The 20755-nt window shown below is 50.7% G+C and overlaps 1 protein-coding gene across 1 annotated transcript in view; it reads right to left on the bottom strand.

The window, feature by feature from the left end:
• The window catches only part of DSCAML1 (DS cell adhesion molecule like 1), a 348912-nt gene that overhangs the window by 321426 nt on the left and 6731 nt on the right, over positions 1–20755 (bottom strand). The window contains exons 2-3 of the mRNA XM_059929303.1: positions 11704–12021; positions 8047–8193 (exon numbers count right to left, since the gene is read on the bottom strand). Coding sequence (XP_059785286.1) covers positions 8047–8193; positions 11704–12021 — 465 coding nt within the window. The remainder of the gene's footprint in view (positions 1–8046; positions 8194–11703; positions 12022–20755) is intronic.

The following is a 20755-nucleotide window of genomic DNA, read 5'->3' as shown; positions in this document are numbered from 1 at the left end:
AACCACACCCCTTCGTTCCTTCCTCAACATAATTCTGATCAGGTACCATGCAAGGCACAAGTGAATACAGAGATTAATAATACTACAGTCGTTTTGTTTCTCTCCTTCTGCCCAGATATCATCATGGCCTATGTGAGTTAAAAACACCACAGTGGTCATAGGTCTGACCCCAGCTGTTTATGGCTTTCTCAAGATCACGTTTAGGGGAAGCCATTCTCCATTCTGTGATTCCACTACCACCACTCCTCTGGGAGGCTGTGTCCCTGGCCGACCCGTGTCCTGCCTCTAGCCCCGTGTCCTGCCTCTAGCCCCGTGCCCAGACAGGGGAGCATGGCCCAGGGTTGGACCATGGCATGAAGTTGGGTGGGCAATTTCCCTGCTGAGTTTAGTCCACTCTTTCTCCATCTGAGAATTCAAGTCTCCCCAGAGGCCTAACTTTCATCTAAAGGATTCTGTGTGCAGTAGGTTTCACTGTCCCCATTTCACAGGTGAAAAAAACCAAGGCCTTGAAAGTAACTTGCTCAAGGTCACCGATTAGGACCAGCAGACTCCATAGCCCAACTTCTTTCTGCTACACCCCCTACCTCTCCCTCTTCCGTAAATTGTCTGCTCGTATCTGTCACCCAATTTTTTATTGTGTTGTCTTTTTCTTGTTGATTTTCAGCAGTTTTTAAAAATATATATATATATTCTGTATATTGATTTTTTATGAGACAACATAGTACAGAGCTCAGGAGCACAAATAATGGAGTCTGGATGAAAAGTTTAAATTGCAGGGGCTTCCCTGGTGGCACAGTGGTTGAGAATCCGCCTGCCAATGCAGGGGACACGGGTTCGAGCCCTGGTCTGGGAAGATCCCACATGCCGCGGAGCTACTAGGCCTGTGAGCCACAACTACTGAGCCTGCGCGTCTGGAGCCTGTGCTCCGCAACAAGAGAGGCCACGATAGTGAGAGGCCCGCGCACCGCGATGAAGAGTGGCCCCCGCTTGCCACAACTAGAGAAAGCCCTCGCACAGAAACGAAGACCCAACACAGCCAAAAATAAATAAATTAATTAATTAATTTAAAAAACTTTAAAAAAAAAAAAGTTTAAATTGCAGCTCTACTGCTTCACAACTTTAGGCAATTCACTTAGCTTCTTTGTGCCTCGGTTTGTTCATCTCTAATATGGGGAATGATTATCCCCTCAACTTCAGATTGCTGTGAAGGTTAAATGAGCTACACATGTAAAATGCTTAGAACAGAGCCTGGCAACTTAGTAAGTTCTCCATGATCATTAGTCATTATTATCAGGTTGCCTCTTTTTTTTTCCCTAGAACTAGATAGAACCTTTATGAATTAAATGTCCTGGCATCCTTTCCAGACTTCTCTCTCACCACTTCTACTTACCCTCCAGCCAGGTCACTCCATCCTCCCCTTTCCTGCTTGCCTTTCCCCGTGCTGTCACCTCACCCAACGTGCTATTTCTGCTCCAAGGCCCCCCTCCCCTTCATGAGCCTTGCTGGGCTGCCATCATCAGAAAGAATCCCAGCCTCCTGGGGATCTCTTCTTGGGAAGATACTATAACCCCTAGATAGGAGCTGCTGAAGGGAAGAAACAGGTCATGGTCAAGTTTAATTCCTCTGCAAGGCATGAGACTCTGCCTAGCACCATTTGTTAAATTGCCTTGAGCACATCATTTATTTCATATCAGCACACTGACCATCCCAGCCCATTTTCTCCATGCCCCTAAGTAGTCAAGAGCTGAGATCCCCAATTTTGCATCTAAACAACAGAGTGTCACAGGAGGAACCCACAGAAGTGGTCGCTGTCAAGGTAGCTCTGAAGCAGCTCGGTGTAATGGAGACCAAGGACCACCAAGTCTAGATCTTGCAATGCCACCAATTTTCCACGTGACCTTAGGCAGTCTTCCTTCCTTCCTGCCACAGGGCAGTCCAGCAGGGGGAAAAGAGACTGTCATTTCATCACCAACATTAATCATCTTTTCTGAGCACTGGAGTGGAAAGGGGTCTGAATGAAATACAGTTCCTGCTCTTGATGATTAGACATTCTCATAGCGGGAATAACACAGATTTTAAAATATTACAGGACAAAATACGATTAGTGTCTTCAGCAAGGAACTGATAAATTTTGGAGGGAGTTCAGAAAAGGATCCCCTGGAAGGAGGTTAATCTGGGTGATTTTTAAATCCATTCTTAGCAGAAATTGGGAAAGACATCATGGGGGGGAAAAGTGGGTATTTGAACCAGACTTTAAAAGATGGGAAGGTTTTAAACAAAGAAGGAAAGACGTCCAGTGGTTTTAAAAAAAAAAAAAAAAAAAAAAAAAAGCACCCCATGAGTAGTTAAGGTACTGTGCCCTGAGAATGAGCAGGAGAGAAGGGGGAAGGGGCGTAAGAGGGCATTGGTCTGGGCCTGAGTTTCTTTATCAGTAAATGAGGAGGCTGGACCACGTGACCTCCAAGGCCCTTCTAGCTCTGACCATCAGTGACTCCATTCATCTGTAGCCTACACGTGTCCAACTGGTTTCCAAGCACCACCTGGGCTCTCTCTCATCTGTGCCATCCCCTGTCCAAGTTGGTGGAGGCTCATGGGATCAAAGTAGCTTTAATATCAGCTGGAGCAAAATGCAATTAATACGTTGACGCTGCATTCCAAAGCAAACCAAGATCATATTTGATTGCTTACTGTGCTGGAATTATCCATCCTTGCCCATCAGAGCTGACAACATGAATGGAATCCTAAATTCCCAGATCAGACCACCTTTGTGTCTCCCACTGGGCCCAAGACAGAGCCAGTGCCCAATAAAACCTCCTTGTTAGAATGACTGCTCACTGATCTTTCAGCTGGAGAGCTGTTGACCTTCAGGAAAGCCAAAGCCTCTGGTCACGGCACATAGAGCCAGAGTCCAGGGCAAGGGCTGGTGATATGTTTCTGTCCCCGAGCAAGTGCAGGAGACAGGACAGGCCCTCCTCCTATGTTGGAATAGTCCGTTCCTAATGAGGAAACTGCTCTGGAGAGGCAGCAGGGAACAGAGCAAGCTGGAGGACCCCAGCTCAAACCCAAGCCACTTATTAGCTGTGTGGCCTTGGCTAATTTGCTTAACTTCCCTGGGCCTCACTGTCCTCATTTATAAAAACTGGAAAAACAAACAAACAAAAAACTATCTTAAAGGGTTATTGTGAGGATTAGAGATAACATATGTAGAATGCCTAACACAAAAGAGGTCTCAGTACATGATAAATATTATCATTAATCTTGTTATTATTATTTTAACAGGTGCTATGAGGGTCCTGGGGATAAAGAGATGCAAAAGATCTCTGTTGTACACCCTGCTGCAGCAGACAGACAGAAATAACAGCCTCTAACGTGAGACACAGTGAAGTAAGTGCTCCAGGAATGGAACCAGAGGACTGATAGGTCTGCTGGAGGCTTACGTAAAACTTCGTGGAAGGGGACACACGTGAACCAAGTTTAAAGGACAGAAGAGGAGTACAGTATCAATAAGGAGAAGAGGGGATCAGTGCAGACCAGGCAGAGGAGACGCAAGACCAAATGCAAAGAGGTACGAAGACCCACGAGCAATTTGGAACCCTGGGGACAATTAGGGAGGTGGGTGATGGGTGGCAGGCTCACTGCCTTCCCACCTATGGTCCGGGAGCACTGCCCACTTTTCTGAAAGGACCCCTCTGGCCAGTTTCTCCTTGCTCCCGCTTCTCTCCACCCCCAACACAGAGTGTCCCCAGTGCACTCCCAACCTGGCCAAGGCAGGATGACAACCCAGCAGTCAAGAGCCCCATTCACTTAGACAAGGGAGCTGCTCCAGGCTTGTCTTCCACAGCACCGGCAGATACATCTGGCCCGCATCTGAGCAGTGTCCAAAACTCCCCACTGGGGCCCAGACAGCCAGTCAGGATGCTGGGGAAGGGCATGCTGGGAAATTCCCACAAGGAGCCTGCATCTATATAATCAGGTCTGGTGGAAATTAAAAGCTATTAGGAACAGGGCCGGATTTATCTTTATATCCAATAACATGCATTGTAATGGTGATCATGCAGATGGGAAATTAAACCACATCCCGGCTTCACTGGAGGCCTTAATTTTAATTTATGTCTATGCACAGCCCTTTGCCCTATTATCCCCCATCCCACTTACTCTGGAGAGCCAGTTTACCTCCAGACCAGGTCTCCCGGGAGAGAAGTAAGGGGTAGGAGTCTGTCAGCTCATAGGTGAGAGACTCTGTGCTTTTACACACACATCTCTGAATAGCCCGATGGGAGGAAGTTGATCAGCTTGGGAGGCAGGCAGGAGGAGGAAGAGAGGGGCTACCTCTGAGAAAGGTAGCACTTTGGGCTGTCTCTCCAGCCTCTACCTACCCTGCGAAAAGCACAGCCCAAAAGCGGCACAGAGTTTCAGCGGAGGCTCCAGGAGGCTTGCCTGCCCTCCCAATGTGGGCAGCTGGGAAGGCCAACCCATGAGCCAATACCCAACTCATGGAGCTTGCTTAGGCCCCGAGCCTCTAAGTCCTTCCAAACCCCCTCAGAGAGGCAGACCATTCACAGGGGGCCTGCAGCCACCCCATCGGGCCCCTCCTCCCAGGGCACCCACCCTCCCCAAGGAGTTGTCTCCTGGGCCCTGATTGGCCCACGTCAGCCTCCGTTCCTCCTCCTGCTCTCTCACACCTGCTCCTGCTGGCCCCGTGGTTGGCGGAGGATCTGAGCCCAGCCCAGCAGACCCAGAGATCAAAGTCAACACCGTTCTCCCCGCTCCAGAAGCTGCCCCTGAAGAGTCAGAGGAAAGTCACTCAGGCTCCTAAGTGCTTCCTTAACCTCAAGGTGACCTCATCATTAAATCTCCCCCCACCGTGAGAAGCTGCCATCCAACATCCCAGCCAAAACACACACGCACACACACACACGGGGCAGTGTGGTATGGATAGCAGAGAATCCTATTTTTATGAAAAAAATTCAATAAACAATTTGCATTTTCCAACATTAAAGCCTGGAGCAGGTGGGCCCAAGTTCTAGCCCTTCATCTTTAGAGCCTGGAGGATGCAAAACTCCACTCCCTCTGGTTCTCATGAATTCCTCTGGGAGGGTGTTAGTTGGATTCATGTGCTTTAGAAAGTCCATCCCTGGATCTAAAACATAGCTGTACAGGGATCTAGAATGATTTTGGTTGGGGCTGGAGGGCTGGGCAGGGGAGGAAAATTCTCCAAGGCTAAAGGAAAGGAAGAGGTTCTACAGAACCAACGTGTAACAGAGCCCTGCAGATTAGCGTCCAGCCCACTTCCCTGATAATTATGTCCTTTGGGGCCACCAGCCCAGGCTTGACATCAAAGACAGCCCTGAAGCACCAACTACAGTGAGTTTGGGGGAAGCTCACTGCCTCCACACCGGAGCCAGGTTAATCTTCGTCTCTCCTGTCTGAGCTGAGCTTCTAACTACCCGATGCCCACTGCACACAGCCTTATCCCAGTGCCTCCCATATTCTTTCAGAACTCTCCTGATCATCCATCACGCACCCACTGAACATTTGGTGAGCATTTGTCCTGGGGGTGCAAGGCGGTGCGTCAGGAGCCTAGGGATGTGTGCCCTAAAACAACCCAGGTCCCACCCTTGGGAAACTCAGTCTAGTGGGGGACACAGACCCTGCTACACAGAAATACACACACCTAAACAGGACTCGGCAATACAAAGAGGGGCGTGCTCCCATCCCCCCGAGAGTCATCGTCACAGCCCCAGCCCATCCTCAGTGTGTGGCGGGCAGTGTTTGAAACATTTGACATATATGAACTCCTTTCATTGTTACTTGAACCCAATGAAGTAGGCCAATCATCACCCCTATTTTATTATCACTGGGGAAACTGAGGCACCAGGGAGGTAAAAGACTTGCCCAGAGGAGTGAGTTTCAAGCCCAGGCAGTCTGATCCTAGATTCTGGGCTCGTAATCACTACACTTGACTTAGTTCTTCCCTACAAACCAGCATTGACTTTTTCGCTTTCCTGAGGCCAAGGCTCTCCTTGCCTAGAGCACACAGTCTCCCTTGTACTCAGAGTGACACTTCATAGGATATATTTGTGCGGGTCCCGGGAGGTGGTCCTGTGCGGGAGTTCAGGGCATAGGCAGAAAGGACAGACCTGCGTCCAGCCCTGCCCTCTGCGTGATAACATGTGTGACCCAGAAGTCCCTTTACTTTTTTGAGCCTCAGTTTCCTCTTCAGTAAAGTGGAAGGGGAAAAAAATACACTTAGGGACTTTTTGTGAGGATAAAATGAGGTCACATATGAAAGTTTCTTAGCCCACTGGCTGGCATAGAGGAAACACTCAAAAATTTATTATTATTGTTTTAATGAGTATAACTCTTGGTCCATAAACTCAGGTGTATAAGAAATATCACATGTCTTTATGTTCTTTACATCACCTTCCACGTGACTCTGTTGGAGAGACAGGACATTCAGTCCCCATCATTGTTGGCGGGTTCCCCAGGGACGTGGGTCTTGGGCTGTGCATCTCATGCCTCATTTGGACACAAGAACCCCGGCCTCAGTCCCAGACCCCAGGGAGCCACACACAGCCACCCCTCTGAGGTCCGACCGCTTCCTCCCGCCATACCCCGTGAACCGCCTACAGCACCACACTGCCTCTGGCATCCGATGGTCTCCTGTCTGTTCACTGCCCTCAGAGGCTCTCCTCCCCAGCCAGAACACCCATCCTAACCTTTCCTGTTTGCTCACAAAAGGCAGGAAGAGCAGGTGTCTTCAAGGAGCTTCTGATTCCTGTCCAACTACAAGCTCTGAGACCAGGAGACATAACGGCCTGGCCATCGGCTTGGGACTGAGAGAAGGAAAAAGTTCCAAGAGCAAAACACAAATTAATGTCTCAGAAAAGTATCCTGCCACGTTGGCTGTCAAGGTGCTGAAGCGTTGGTTCGTCTCCTATAGCTCTACCTCAGAACCACTCAAGGAGATTTAAAACAGCTAGTGCCCAGGTTCTACTGCTAAAGATGCTGATTTGGGGTTGGGCCCAAGCACTGGTGTTTTTCAAAGAGCTCCCCAGGGGTTCAGTTGTGTAGCAGTATTAAGAATCCCAGCTTTATAGGTTTCATGCATAGAAGTCTGTCTTCTCCAACTAACCTGAAGACCTTGAGCAACTAGAACCATTTCATATGCCCAGCAATGGGCCATCCATGTTGGGGGGCACTCAGGGAGCATCTGGTCAAGTGCCTCCATTTTACAGAAAGGAAAACCAAGGTCCTTGATGGAGAAAGGAAGAAAAAGTGTCAAGGCTGTTGCAATGTGCAGGGATGCAGGGAGAAATGCTGGCATGATGGGAAAACCCCACAGATTTGTAACTGGAGGCCTGGAGGTATTTTGAGGATCTGAGGTCCTCTCTTGAGATTTCCAGACCTGTTTTCCTGTTGAAGGGACAACCCTGCATAGGAACCAGTAATGAAGTGCCTTCAATCACGGCAGCTCTAACAAGGTGACCCTACAACATGGTATTAACCTCTTTTTGCAACACCTGGCACCTCTAGCGTGAGGCCGGCTAGAATTCTGATGGAGCGTCTAGGCAGCTCATGAAATAAAAGTCCCACACGCATGCTCGCTCAAGTCTGGTCCTCCGAGAATCCCAGGAACACGGACCACACACCAGCCTCTTATCGCTCCTCTCCCCACAGTCTTTCACAGATAAGGTCCTTCCAGCCTTGCCTCCCATCCCTAAGGCCAAGGGCAATCAAATAGCCGGTGGCCAGGAAAGACAGTGACCCCCCTCCTTGGGGGGAGCAGGACCATCCTGTGTTTGATGGGACCTTCACACACGCCGCAGAGGCTGCTGGCACGTGGGTTTTCCCCACCCACACGGAGACGCACCAAGCCGAGACCAAAGACGCTTTTTTGCCAAAGCACCACCAGAACAATAAAAAACCACTTGCCAGGACCAACCTCAAGAGCTGGGTTAGCTCAACCACCAACTCAGTACTGCTGATTTTCTGCCCCCCACCCCCCAGCATCCCTGCCTATGAGGCCCCGCGGTCCTCTCTTACCTGGGATGATGGCGACTGTGTCTTTCTCCCAGGACACAACGCTAACGTATTCCTGCACTGAAGAGGGGATGAGGCACTTGAAGACGGCCACGCTTCCACGCATCGACCTTTGATCCTCCACCCGAACGGTGTAGGGTTCCCTGAAAACTGCAGACAGATTGCAGGGCGGAAAGAAGAGGGTGTCACAGGCTTGACTAGGACACGGTGGGGGGGCCTGAGAAAGCCACCTCTCAGCACCCCAGGATGCACTTCCTTCACCTCTTCTCCCACCTCCCGCTTGCCCCGCCCGGAAGTTCCTGTCAAGGTCTTATTCCTGCCTTCTCCAGCAACCTCCTTCCCACTCCACCAGACACCTGCTCTCCCGCAGAAATACCTAGCCTCCCTTTACAGGACAGTAAATCCAACTTCTAGCCTTTCCAATTTTGGTGAGTTTTAACAAAATGCATTAGATTGTTAGGGCCTGGAGGGCGGCACCTACGCCCTGCAATGGGATTGTATTCAACAAGGGCATGTGTGGTTTCTAAGCAAAAGCGCCGGAATCCCTCTAATTAAACCACATTTGATTTCCTACAGGATTCCTGGGCCCAGGGTGGTAAGAGTTTGGGCCACGATGACCATCATTTGCCAAAAGAAAAACTGTGACACATGATCTAAAAACAGATTTTTGTGCCACTTCAAAATGAAAGGCAGGCTGGGAAAATGTAGTTGACATACAGAACTTTCTGCAGGGCTCGGTGGTTTATAAGAACAATGGGAGAGAATACTTGACACAGTGATGATCTCTGAAAACACCGAACCCCAGAGACATGGGCGATTTCCAAGATTCTCCAAAACAAAGCATTCTTGCTGGTTTCTCCCACCTCCTGACACCGCCTACAGCCTGACTCCCAGTCTTGCCCCCAGCTTCAGCAGATCTCTTCCACCACAGCGTGCAGTGGAGGCCTCCTGCCTCGGTCCCAGGGCTGGCTTCTGGGGCGCTGTCACCTGCAGGTGATCTGCGTATCAGGTCCCATGGGTGGGCTGGACCAACCTTAGGGGTAGGGCCGAGGGGCCTGCTTCGGCCTCTCTCTGGTCCTCCTCCGCTTGGCCTCTCCCCGGGGCCCTCTCTGTCTTTCCACCTCTTTTCTGCCAAGCAGAGCTGGTGCAGCCAGAGCCCCGCTGCTTCCCGACCTTGTCCCTCAGCAGGCACCTGGGCTGTGTGCCCTCCTGCTCTCCCTGCCATGGTTGCCAGGGCGATGCTCAGGGCCCAGCAGCCCCTCCGGCTGTGCACCTGCAGTCCCTCTGGCTTCATCAAGAGCTTCTTAATTGGCTGTGTTTCCCATCAGGCCAGCCCTGCCCGCCCCTCCCCAGGTCTTTATTCGTTCCCTCCCTGTGTTGTGGCTGTGATGGGAAGAGACACAGTTGAGGCGGAGGACGGAGGCATGGAAGGAGGCACTCCCAGCTCTGTGGGGCCATGGTCCACCCTTTCGTGGGCTGGACATCGCACTGCCTGCAGATGCGGGGAGAGCAGAGAGGAGGCTAAGGGGAGGGAAGCAGAGGGGAGGGTGGGAAGGGCTGGGGTTTGGGTGCACACCGTGGGGACAGTCCTCGAGAGCCTGCAGAGACCTATGGTTAGGAGCGTCAAACAAGCAGGCCCTGTGTCCTCCTCTGAGCAGCAGTGTAACCCTGGATAAGAGCTCGTGAACCTTCTGGAGCCTCGGTTTCCTCATTCATAAAAGGAAACAATAACAGCAGCATGGAGAAGGCCTGGCACGTGGAAAGCACTACAGCAATGCAGCTTGTCATTACAGCCATGCCTCTGTGATTAACTGGCTAGGTGCCCTTTGGGCAAGTGGCTTAACCTTTATTTGACTTAGTCCCCTCCCTTGTAAGAAACACCAGACAGGATTACTGTGAAAACTATATCCTAACCCAATAACAGGCAGGTATTAGGAAACAGGACATGGCTTGCTCTCAGCTCAATCCTCCAGGCTGTGGAGGCCAGAACTGGGCTTCAAATCCTGGCCTCAGGGCTCCCAATCCAGCACCTGGTGTCGTGTTAGGGGAACAGTGCCGCTCCTGAAAAGAGGGTCCACGGGGAGCCCCAGAGGAGATACCTAAGCGTGGCCCTGGGTCCCCAGAGCTCACACTCCCACACCCGCCTCCCCCAACCAAACCAGTGGATGAAGACCAGCTCTTCAATTAAGAACTCCCACCCCTCCTCACCCCTACACACACCCATTCCCAGCTACTTGGAACCTTCTACGTGTGAGAGGTTCTCCTGAGGCGGAAGGATCTTAATTCAACTGAGTGCTATCTCACTGAACCATCACACGGGGTGATGAATGAAGTAGGTGCTGGCATCTGCTTTGCAGATGAGGAAACTGAGGTCAGAAAGGTGTGTCCTCTACCTAAGGTAAGTGGCAAAGCTAAGATTCCAAAGCACAACACAACTTTCCTTGAGGGCTTGACTCCTTGCCAGGACAGGAAGTCAGAGATATCGCAGGATCCATCGCTAGGCATGCAGGTTGGGGAGACTTCCCCGGAACCCACTCTCCTCTGCCCAACACAATCGCCAGGAAAGATGGCACGCCCAAGCCTTGGAGCCATCGCAGTGAGCTGGCTAGAACATTATCTATCCTCTCCCACTCAAAAAGCTCTTCGAAGAAAATCATTCCCCCAGACTTCCATGCGTTATTACTATTCGAGGCACTTTATAACGGATTAGGACTCACCAGCATATCATGACAACCCAGTTAAGAGTAACTCATCTAAGCCATGCCCTCGCCTCCAGACCTAACCCAGAGAAATGAGACTTTCTAGTTTCTGTAAAGAGAACAGCTGAGAAGCCCTCACTTCCTTGCTTCCATCACCTCTTCCCAAGACCAGAATGCTTCACTGCTAAGAGTTTTCCATCATGAGTTTTACCTAAATGCCTATTCTCATGAGATATCTTATATTCAAATGTCTATCAACAGTGGAATGGATAAATAAAGTGCAGTATAGTCAAACGAGACTATACGGCAATGAGAATGAATGACATATAACTTCACACAGCAGTAGGGCTAAACCCCACAAACAACAGTGAGCAAAAGATTCAAGAGAATATGTGCTGTAGGACTCCATTTAGATAAAGTACAGAAACAGGCAAACATCTATCTTGTTAGAAGTCAGGACTGTGGTTTCCCCTAAGGGTGGAGTGACTGAAAAAAGCAAGAAGGGGCTTCTGAGATGCTGATATCTTCATCTGGATATTAAATTTTGTGCAAATTCATCAAGCTATATACTTACAATATGTGCAGTTCTTTTATATACTCTCTTTCAATAAAGGGGTTTTTTTTTGGTAAAGAAACTCACTGAATTTTTCCATGAATCAAGTACTAAAATGAGCACATTACTTAATTTAAATGGGCCCTATCTCCTTGGACCATCACACGTAGTGATGAACAAGGTGGGTGCTGGCATCAGCTTTGCAGATGAGGAAACTGAGGCTCAGAAAGGTGTGTTCTCCACCTAAGGACACACAGGAAGTGGCAGAGCTAAGATTCCAAAGAACAGCATCATTTTCCTTGATGGGCTGCCTTGCCTTCTTCCATGTTACACACACAGCCTCAAAACGACAGGCGCTGCCTGCTCCCCATTCCCGCCCTGTCGGGGAGCCCGTGTCTGGTCCTTTACCTGCTTTGACGCGGATGTTGGGACTCCGGATCTTGCCGGCAGCATTCTCCGCGGTGCAGAAGTAGTCATTGTCGTGGATAAAGCTATTGAAGGCGGAGGGGGAGAAGGGGTAGAGCTGCAGCGTCCCGTTGGCGTGGACGTGCCGGATGTGAGGCACGTCGTAGATGTCGTCCCCCGTGGCCAGGTACCATCGAAGGGCCGCACTGGGGGAGCCCGCGGCCGGGCAGGGCACCACCACCCCCACGGAGCTGGAGAAGGTCACCTGCTGCAAGGAGTCATTTACAAAGTAGAGGCTGGTGCCGACATCTTCAGGGCGGGCTGCAGGGGAGGGGAGAGGCTGGTTAGCGCCTGCTAATGATACCCTCATAGGCCCGGAGGCTGCAACACCCACGCTCATTCATAAAACGTTCAAGCGCCAGTCGTTCAACAGCACTGCTGAGCACTGACTGTACACCAGGCACTGGCAACGGTGAGTAAGAGACAGTTCCCACCCTGCAGAAGCTTCCAGCTTAGCATAGGGACGGCAAAAGTTGAAACGTCTCGTCCTCCATGCCAAGCCATGTCCACGGAGAGAGGCGGCCACCACTCTGCTATGGTGAAGGGTTCCAAGCCATAATCCACGTCCCCGCACCCCAGCCACCCCCCCCCATCAACACTTTAGGAGAGACACTGAAATTGCTTAGATAATGGGTATTTATTGAGTACCTATTATACTCTGGGAGGTTCACACCCAGTCCCTTGGTTCATCTGTACAACACTGAGAGGAGACAGTACTGCCTCTTTTTTTATCGTTCCCTTTTGGAGGATGAGCAAGTTATGTGATTTGCCTGAGATGACACAGCTAATAAGCTACACGATTGAAATCTGAACCCACTGCTCTAAAGAGGATCTTAGCACACTTTCTATCACACCACAGCCGAAAGGTAAAAGGTCAGAGACCGTGTTCTACGAGGAAGGGCTACACGAAGCGGGGATGCTGGCCCGGACGAGAAAAGACTGCAGAGCCTTCTTCCCCTCTGGAGGTCGATCTGGAAAATGTGTTGCCCCAGAGGATGGGATGAGGACGGGCGGCACCGTGGGTAGACCAGTCCAAGCTTGGGGGCTAGAGATACCCACCCCCTCAAGTCTAAAACCATCCCTGACACTGACCAACCATGCAATTCCCTTCCCCTCTCTGACCCTCTGCTCCTTCACTTGTAAAATGGAGGGAGGATACACGAGGCTGCAAAGACCCCATGCATCTCTGACATGTTGCCATTGCAACACTCAGTCACACGGGCGAACATGCTCACGACTGCAGCTACCTGACAACATCAAGGCCGCCTGACAAGGAGGACAGCTGTCTGCAACTCTCATCCCAGCCCAGGGCCTCGGTCTTGCCTGCCCTCGCGGGAAGCAGCCCCCAATGGTGGAATCAGGGCCTTCCCTCCCTACCAAGGAACCTGCCCCCTTAAGAAGGGCCACCTCTGAACAAGTGGAAGCAAACCCAGCGGAAGAGGGGGCCTGGTCCCAGGTCTCCAGCTGGAAGCCACTCCCTCTCCACCAGGAAGATAAAGGAGCAAACAAACCACTCTGCCGCTTGTTTAAAGACGTTGCAGGGGACCCAACTTGACCTCAATTTCCACAACTTTACGGGGAGGGGAAGGGCCTGCATCCGACCATATTAATATTCTCGGCTTAACTCTGAGCCGAGCCTCCAGGGAGAATGTACCGGGCAGCTCATTGAGGAAGGCCATTAAGCCTCATTGGTCAGAGCAATTCACATCATCTCATAAAAAGCTGTGATGAAGCCATTAGCAGCAGTGCTGGAAAACACATCCATGGGCTCCTTGCTGGGGTGTCAGGGGCATCCTCTTAGCTGCAAATGCATTTGCCGTCCCTACCCGGCACTGCGTGCCCTTAGCGGCTGCAGGGGGCGGAGGGGGGAGCCGAGGCGCGGTGGGCAGCACAGCTTTCCCATCCACGTCCTCACGCTGCCTCCCCGGTGACAGCGTCGGTGCTGGTGGTGGAGAAGTCTGCTCTGTGGAAGAGGGGACCCCAGTGGGGACCCTTGGAAGCCTGCCCAACTCACAGGGACTAGAGTATTCCCCAAGGTCATGAAATCATGCCATTCTGCAAGTAAGCAAACTGAGGCTTAGGAAGTTTCTCTTCGGATCCACACTCCCCAGGTTCCCAGGAGCCTGCTCATCTTCTGAAAGACTTCTTTATTGACATTCAGTCAACAATTATTCGTTAAGCATCTTCTACATGCCAGGCTCTGTTGTAAGCACTTTACTCGTATGACTTCTTTTAATCCTCCCAACAACCTTGTGAGGGAGGTACCATTCTTATTCCAGTTCACAGATGAGGAAACTAACGCACTGAGAGATCAAAGAGACTTTCCCAAGACCACATGACCAGTAAGTGAGGGCTCTGGGACTCAGGACTCAGGCAATCTGAGCCCGGAGACTGATCTCTTAACCCTTAAATGATTGTAACCACTGCAGTAATAAAGAGGGGGCTTAAACCTCCCTCAAACACCACCTGGCCTCCAACTTCCCTTTTCAGCTGGCCAAGAACAGGATTAATATATCCACGTGCACGCACGTGCACACCCCCTGGGAGGGGCCCGTGTCGGACTCAACGTTTCAGACAACGCTTAGCCTGTGGGCGCAGGAACATCACTCCGGGGTTCTGGGTACTTCCTGAGACAACCTAGTTAATCAGACACCCTCACCGTGGCAGTTTTATGGATTTTGGAAGCCAAAATCCATCAAGGAACAGAAAGAGGCATAATGTAGACATTATGCCTGACAAATGGACTTAGGAAGCTGAGAAAGATCCCTGACAGAGAGGAACTCAGGAATTGTCTGATTCAAGGGGCAGGGTAAGAAAATATTTAAGGATCAGTATGAAGTAGCCCTCAGTGATGATAAGACTAGCAGCAATACTACTAGCCAGGGGATATGGGGATATATGTATAGCTGATTCACTTTGTTATAAAGCAGAAACTAACACACCACTGTAAAGCAATTATACTCCAATAAAGATGTTTAAAAAAAAAAAAAAACTACCGCTAGCCACCATGGATTTCACTAACTACAGGCCAGGCTGGGTGCTAGACCTGTTACAGGTGTTCTCTCACTTAATCTCATGACTCTCTAGGGGATGTTATTATTATCGTCCCATTGTACAGATAAGGAAATCAAGGCTCTGAAAAGTTAACTAATTTACTCAAAGTAACCCACAGTGAAAGTATTAGAGCTGGGCCAGAACCCAGCTTTGCCTGCCTTCAGAGCCTGGGGGCGAAACTGCCCTTTTGTATGAACCACACCGAAGACAAAAGGAATCAAACCACAAAATCTGGTTTTCCAGGCTGGGTATCCCTCCCCATCCTTTCTTCCATCCCAAACCCACTCTCAATACACATTCCTGGTCTTCTCTCCTGGCTGGAAATGCATCCCACCCTCCCTGCAGAGACAACCCCTGGGGACCAGGCTTCTCTTGGCTCCGGGCTCCTGGAAGGACCATCAGCCACAGTAGCAACAGCCTTCCTGCTCTCTGGGTCTCCGATCCTGCCAGAGCCGAGGACACGGGGTTCTCAGCAACTACAAATGGGTAGATGTAATTGATGAATTGACCGGGATCGTCCAGCCACCTGTCAGGGCTGAAGAAACAGCGGATTTATAGCAAAAGGTGAGTAGCCTCATATTTCTCCCACCGTGGTATGTGAGCTGCTGTCTTGTGGGTCTGGGGGAGCTGGGGAGGATTAGACAAACCATTCATTTCAGCTTATCGCTCTGACAGTGCATTGCCATTATGAAACATCACCCTCAGGTGTGAAACAATAGCATTTTGCACTTACTTGGGCTCATATTTTACCATCACAAGGCACATGTCAGCCTGGAATGCAGAAGCCTTTAAATAAATATTAATTCAGCCTCACCCCACCTGCCAAGAGAAAGGAGTGAGCAAATCCATAAAGGGGAAACTGAGGCACTAATCCCCTGAAATCTCTGCCATGTGCTAAGGTGAAGGTTGGCACAGGGCACCAGTGAGTGGCTGCAGTAGCAATGGGTACGATCAGTCACCAGCCACGGAAGGGGGAGTAGCAGGGGTCTGGGGGCCTCACCCCCACCTCACGGAGTCTGGAGAGGCTTCAATGGTGGCAGCTTTCCCTCCTCAGGCTCCTATTTGAATCTTCAGAGCAGTGACAAAGCCTCAGCCAGCTCTGAGGAGCACAGAAGCATGGGACAATAGTCAGAGACCTGGGACAAATCTGACAGACAGTACTACCTTCCCTCCTGGGGCTCATTCCTGACCTGCTGTGTGACCTCAGGCAACCCACTTAGCCTTTCTGAGCCTCAGTGTCCTCATTCACGAAAGGGGGGACTGCACCACCTTACCTGTCCCCCAGGGCTGCTGAGCAGGTAAAACAGAATGTGAAAGTACTTGGTTCCCCATAATGAGGATGCAGGACTAGGAGGGATGGGATTGTTATTCGCATCCCAGTGATTCCCCGAGGGGACCAGGGAGGCGAAAGTTACTGCAAAGGGTGGCCAGGGCCCAGCCCCCCCCCCCTTGCAGTCCTGCATCCGAGGGTGACTCCTGTACCCTTGAATGCCCTCCTCTCCCAGGTCCTTCCTGACCCGAGGCCAGGAAAGACTTGTTCCTTCAGGAGATCTTTACCCAGCACAAGCCACAAGCTCAGTAGGACCCAGGTGTGGTGGAAAGAATCAAAGGCCAGGGAAAACGGCCCCCCACCATCCAGGAGCTTGCAAAGGAGATGGGGGCAGAAGAGGGCTAACCCACCGCCCAGGGCAGAGTTCGCAGAAGGGTTTATGGCCCTTTCTCTAATTTCATTTTGGCTGTACACCTACTCCCCTGGAGGCGTAGTGGCCTGGCTGATGGTACAGAGTTCTCAAAAGAAAGGAGACTAACTGATTGAGTGCCTACTGTGTGCTACAAGGGCATTTCCTCACATAATCCTCACGCAGAGGCACGAGGTGGGCTCTGTGAGTCTCATCTTACAGGTGAGGACAAAGAGCCTCCTGGGGGGAGATCCTCCAAGATCATACAGCCAGGAGGCCACCAGGCCAACATTCAGTCAAAGTCTGCCTGCCTCCCAAGCCCGAGTTTTTCCCAACACAACGCCGAAGAGTTCAAAAAGTTTGGGGCCTTATGAGGATTTTCTTTCATTTCTTCTCTGGAAGCCAGTCCAAGTTTGGAAAGCAAATCTTTGGACAGGAAACTCCGACTTTCCCGACTTTTCCCTAAATCTCAGCCATCCCCCAGCCTTTTCTTCCCTCTGCAGACAGAACCAGGCAGATTTACAGAGAGAAGGAGAGGAGGGAGAAACACTTCATAAATAGAGAGAGATCAGATCAACAGCAAAGCTTCTTCTGGTCAAAGGGGAAATGGATTTTTAATAGAAAATGGAAGTTATGAGCTTGGTTGTGATGTGACAGACGCCCAGACTTAAACCCATTTAATCTTCTCCGCCGGTTAACACTGAGCACCACCCCGATGCCGTGTTTCATAAAACAGGCTCCAAATGGCTGGGAGATTAGAAGCGTAGAAATAGCACAGCAATATTTTTAAACCAGAAATCGCCCCCAGGCATTTGGGCTGCCCCAGGGTCACCCCTGAAACCTAAATATCCATCGCATCAACTTGTCTGTCTGCCCTGCGCTGTCTGGCCATCGGGCTTAGTTTGGCAAAGGAAACTCGACACCCACGCACTCGACACCCAGGGGCCCCCCACCCCACCTGCCTGGGTTGGGATGGAGGTGTCTGGCCAACTGAGGCTTCCACCCAGGTGCACTTTGAATTATCCCCATGTCATCATCTCCAATCATCATAAATGACAACCTGAGGGGACTGAAATGTTAACGCCTCACCACCTCCACAGGGAGAAATGAGTCACTTCTTCTCTTCCTTTACAATATTTAGTCTCATTCACTGGATCTTTCATCTAGGAGCATCTGCCAGTGCTGGAGTCCCTGCCTCCTGCACCCGCCCGAGAGATGGGCAAGAGCCTGCAAGGGGTAACCAGCCCTGGGCACAGGGAGCGTGGCTGGATGGTAGCAGGGGGGAGGAGGAACGGGCAGGGGTCCCCTGCAGGCCTATGAGCCCCCCGTCTTGGTCACCACTCTGTCCCCTGGGCCTAGCACAGCACTAGGCACTTAGCACAGTGGTTAAACGCCCAGACCCTGGTGCCAGGCTCCCCAGGTTTGAATCCTTGCTCTGCCCCTTACAAGCAGGGTAACTGCAGGCAAGATTACCTCGCCTCTCTACACCTTGGTTTCCTCATCTATAAAATGGGGGTGACTATATCTACTTCAAGGGTTGTTAGATTGGATGAGTTAACATGTATGACAGTTTCCGGTATATATAAGTGGTAGAGGTAACCACCTAAGTATTCATTGCTGTTGTTATAAATATTATCATGATAGCAGGTAGGCAGGAAGTCTATCTCACAACAAATACCTCTCCCGATGATGATGGTGACAACTTCAGACAGTAGTTCTCAAACATTACTATGCATAAGAACCACCTGGAGAGCCTGTTAAACATGCATGTCCTTAGATACCAGATTCACTGAGTCTGTCATAGGGCCAGGGAACTCTATTTCTGAGGCAGGTGGTCCTCTGTCTACACTCAGAGCAATGCTCCATAGGAAAAAGATTTGCCATACTGGACTTCAATCCACTCTCCCAACGACAGACCATTCTCATGGGCTTGGCTGACAGAACCTCAGCACCTCATTAAGTAACTTAATTTGGTGATCAAGTTAATGAAATAATAATGGTGTGATCAATAAACAGAGCATTGCCACAGCTACACGGCTCCCGGGCCTCACACAGAGCTGTGGTTGTTTTAATGCAGATGTGAGGTTTCTTAGATTAATTTGCAAGGTTGATTACCCCGCTGCATCTCCACACAAAGGTTTTCATAAAAGAGATGTATTATTTGTCTTCACTCTGTTCTTATTCCATAGTTGGAAAAACCGGGTTCAGAGAGGATCAACCAGTGGGGTCTCAGGTCAACCACCATGTCCATCCAAAACTCAGGTGAGGACCAGGGAGACGGGGTCTGGCCCCTCCATCAGAAAACCCCGTTATGGTGTGTTCACACCTTGGAGACAATCGGAGTCTAGATTCTGAGGAGGGGAAGGGCCAGTCTCCCCAGACAGCATCTGAGCATTTACAGGCAACCAGAACTGGTTGTGCAGCTGGGACCAAGTCCCAGACCTTCTGTCCCCAAACCTGGCACACTTGCTTTACCTCTAGCCTCACCATCATCATGGCCACCACTTCTTTTCAGCACTAATTGTGCGCCAGGCACTGTGAGAAGCCCTCTCCTTACATTATAGTGCATTTAATCCTTACGAGCACCCTCTAATGTAGCTACTGCCCAAGACCCCATTTTACAGATAAGAAAACAGGATCTTCAAGAGATCAAGTAATTTCCTAGGTGGCACAGCCAGGGCTGACAGAGCAGCACTTCAAACCCAGGCCTCCCTTACTCCGGCTGTGTTTCTCAACGGGTGCACTACATTCTATCCTCAGAATGTCTCCAAGATGTGATCATCCTATGTCTAAGGTGGGTTTCTGATGGAGGAGAGCCATTTGGGGAATGACAATTCTGAATTATTTGGGACTGCCCCAGGCATCAGACATTTCATCCCTAATCATCCCTCCCTGCCCTCCACTATATCCTCCTTACTCTAGTGACTAAAATAACCAAAAAGTATCCCCCCAGTTTCCAAACAGCCCTAAGGAAACAGTACCACCCCAATGAGAAGCACTGCTCCAGTGTCCAAGTAGTCACCTCTGTCCATCAGAAACGGGTTTTTTTTTCTTTTTTCTTAAGATTCTTAGCACAAACATAGTTCCTGTAAGCAGCAACCAGAAACCTCTGAGATCCAGTAAAGATCAGTCATCCTTCAACCTACAAGGCCCCTCACCATCAGCTCCAGGAGAAGTTATGAGCAACAGCTGACAGTCAAACAGACCCTTTAATCTTCCAGCCCCTTCTAGACAGGGCCTGTCAAAGGAACGCCCCTTATGGCCAGAAAGGTCTTTCCTGGGAGTCGGCTCAGACAGCACAGTTGTCCCCAGAGATTCCTAGATTTAGATTGTTCACACTGGAGGGACTTAAGAGATTATTTTGTTCAATCTCCTCCATTTACAGATGGGGAGAGCGAGGCCTGGAGAGTCATTTGCCCCAGGTGCACAGCTGGCCAGTGTCCTGGCTGGGACCAGACCCCCGTCTCCACTGCTCTTGCAATTCTGGCCGCTCCACTTTCAGATCCCAGCAACCCAGGCACGGAGGGCATCATGGAGAAAGGAAATGATGTCATGGGAGGGAGCATTAGAGGGACCAGGGCTGCTGGCTGCCCAGAGAAGAGGGCTCAGATGGGCAGTTCATCTGTCTACAAGTAGTCAAAGTGTTGTCAAGTAGAAGAGGGTTTCAGCTGGATTTATGTGGCCTAAAAGGTAGCAGCAGAGCCAGCGAGTAGAAGGTACAGGACCAGGAAAGTGGCTGACTGTAAGGGTGAGAGCTGTAATAGTCAGAGCTGTCTGGCCAGGAATGGTCTCCTTGAAAGGAAGGAGTTTCCAGTGGCTGGAAGTGCTGGAGCAGAGGAAGAACAACGCTGGTGAGACAGTGCAGAGGGGATCAGGCAGCTGATTAGGGGACGGATTCCATGTCCCTGAAGGTGCCTTCCAAGCTGGAAGATTTTGACCCATGGATGTCACACCCTCAGAGCAGGTCCCCCACCCACCTTCTCCCCCATGGCTCTGGGAGGCCACTCTAGATACAGGGTGTCCATGACCCTGAGTCAGCTGGGTTCTTAGGGCCTGGATTCCAGTAATTGCTGTGACCTCAAACAAGGTGACCCAAGGTGGTACCCTGTGCCTACTCCCCTTCCCACAAAAAGATTGTGGAGTCCCAGCAGGGAGAACACCCTCAGGGGCGTGTCCAGAGGATTATGGACTAAACTCACATCTAAGGACCTGGGAAGGGAGCAGAGGTAAGCTCCTCCCACTCCCCCCAGGCACTGGGGCCA

The sequence above is a fragment of the Balaenoptera ricei genome, chromosome 8 (assembly GCF_028023285.1).
Source record: "Balaenoptera ricei isolate mBalRic1 chromosome 8, mBalRic1.hap2, whole genome shotgun sequence".
Lineage (NCBI taxonomy): Eukaryota > Metazoa > Chordata > Mammalia > Artiodactyla > Balaenopteridae > Balaenoptera > Balaenoptera ricei.
Note: the sequence above shows the minus strand (reverse complement) of the source record. Positions and strands in the feature narration are given on the sequence as shown.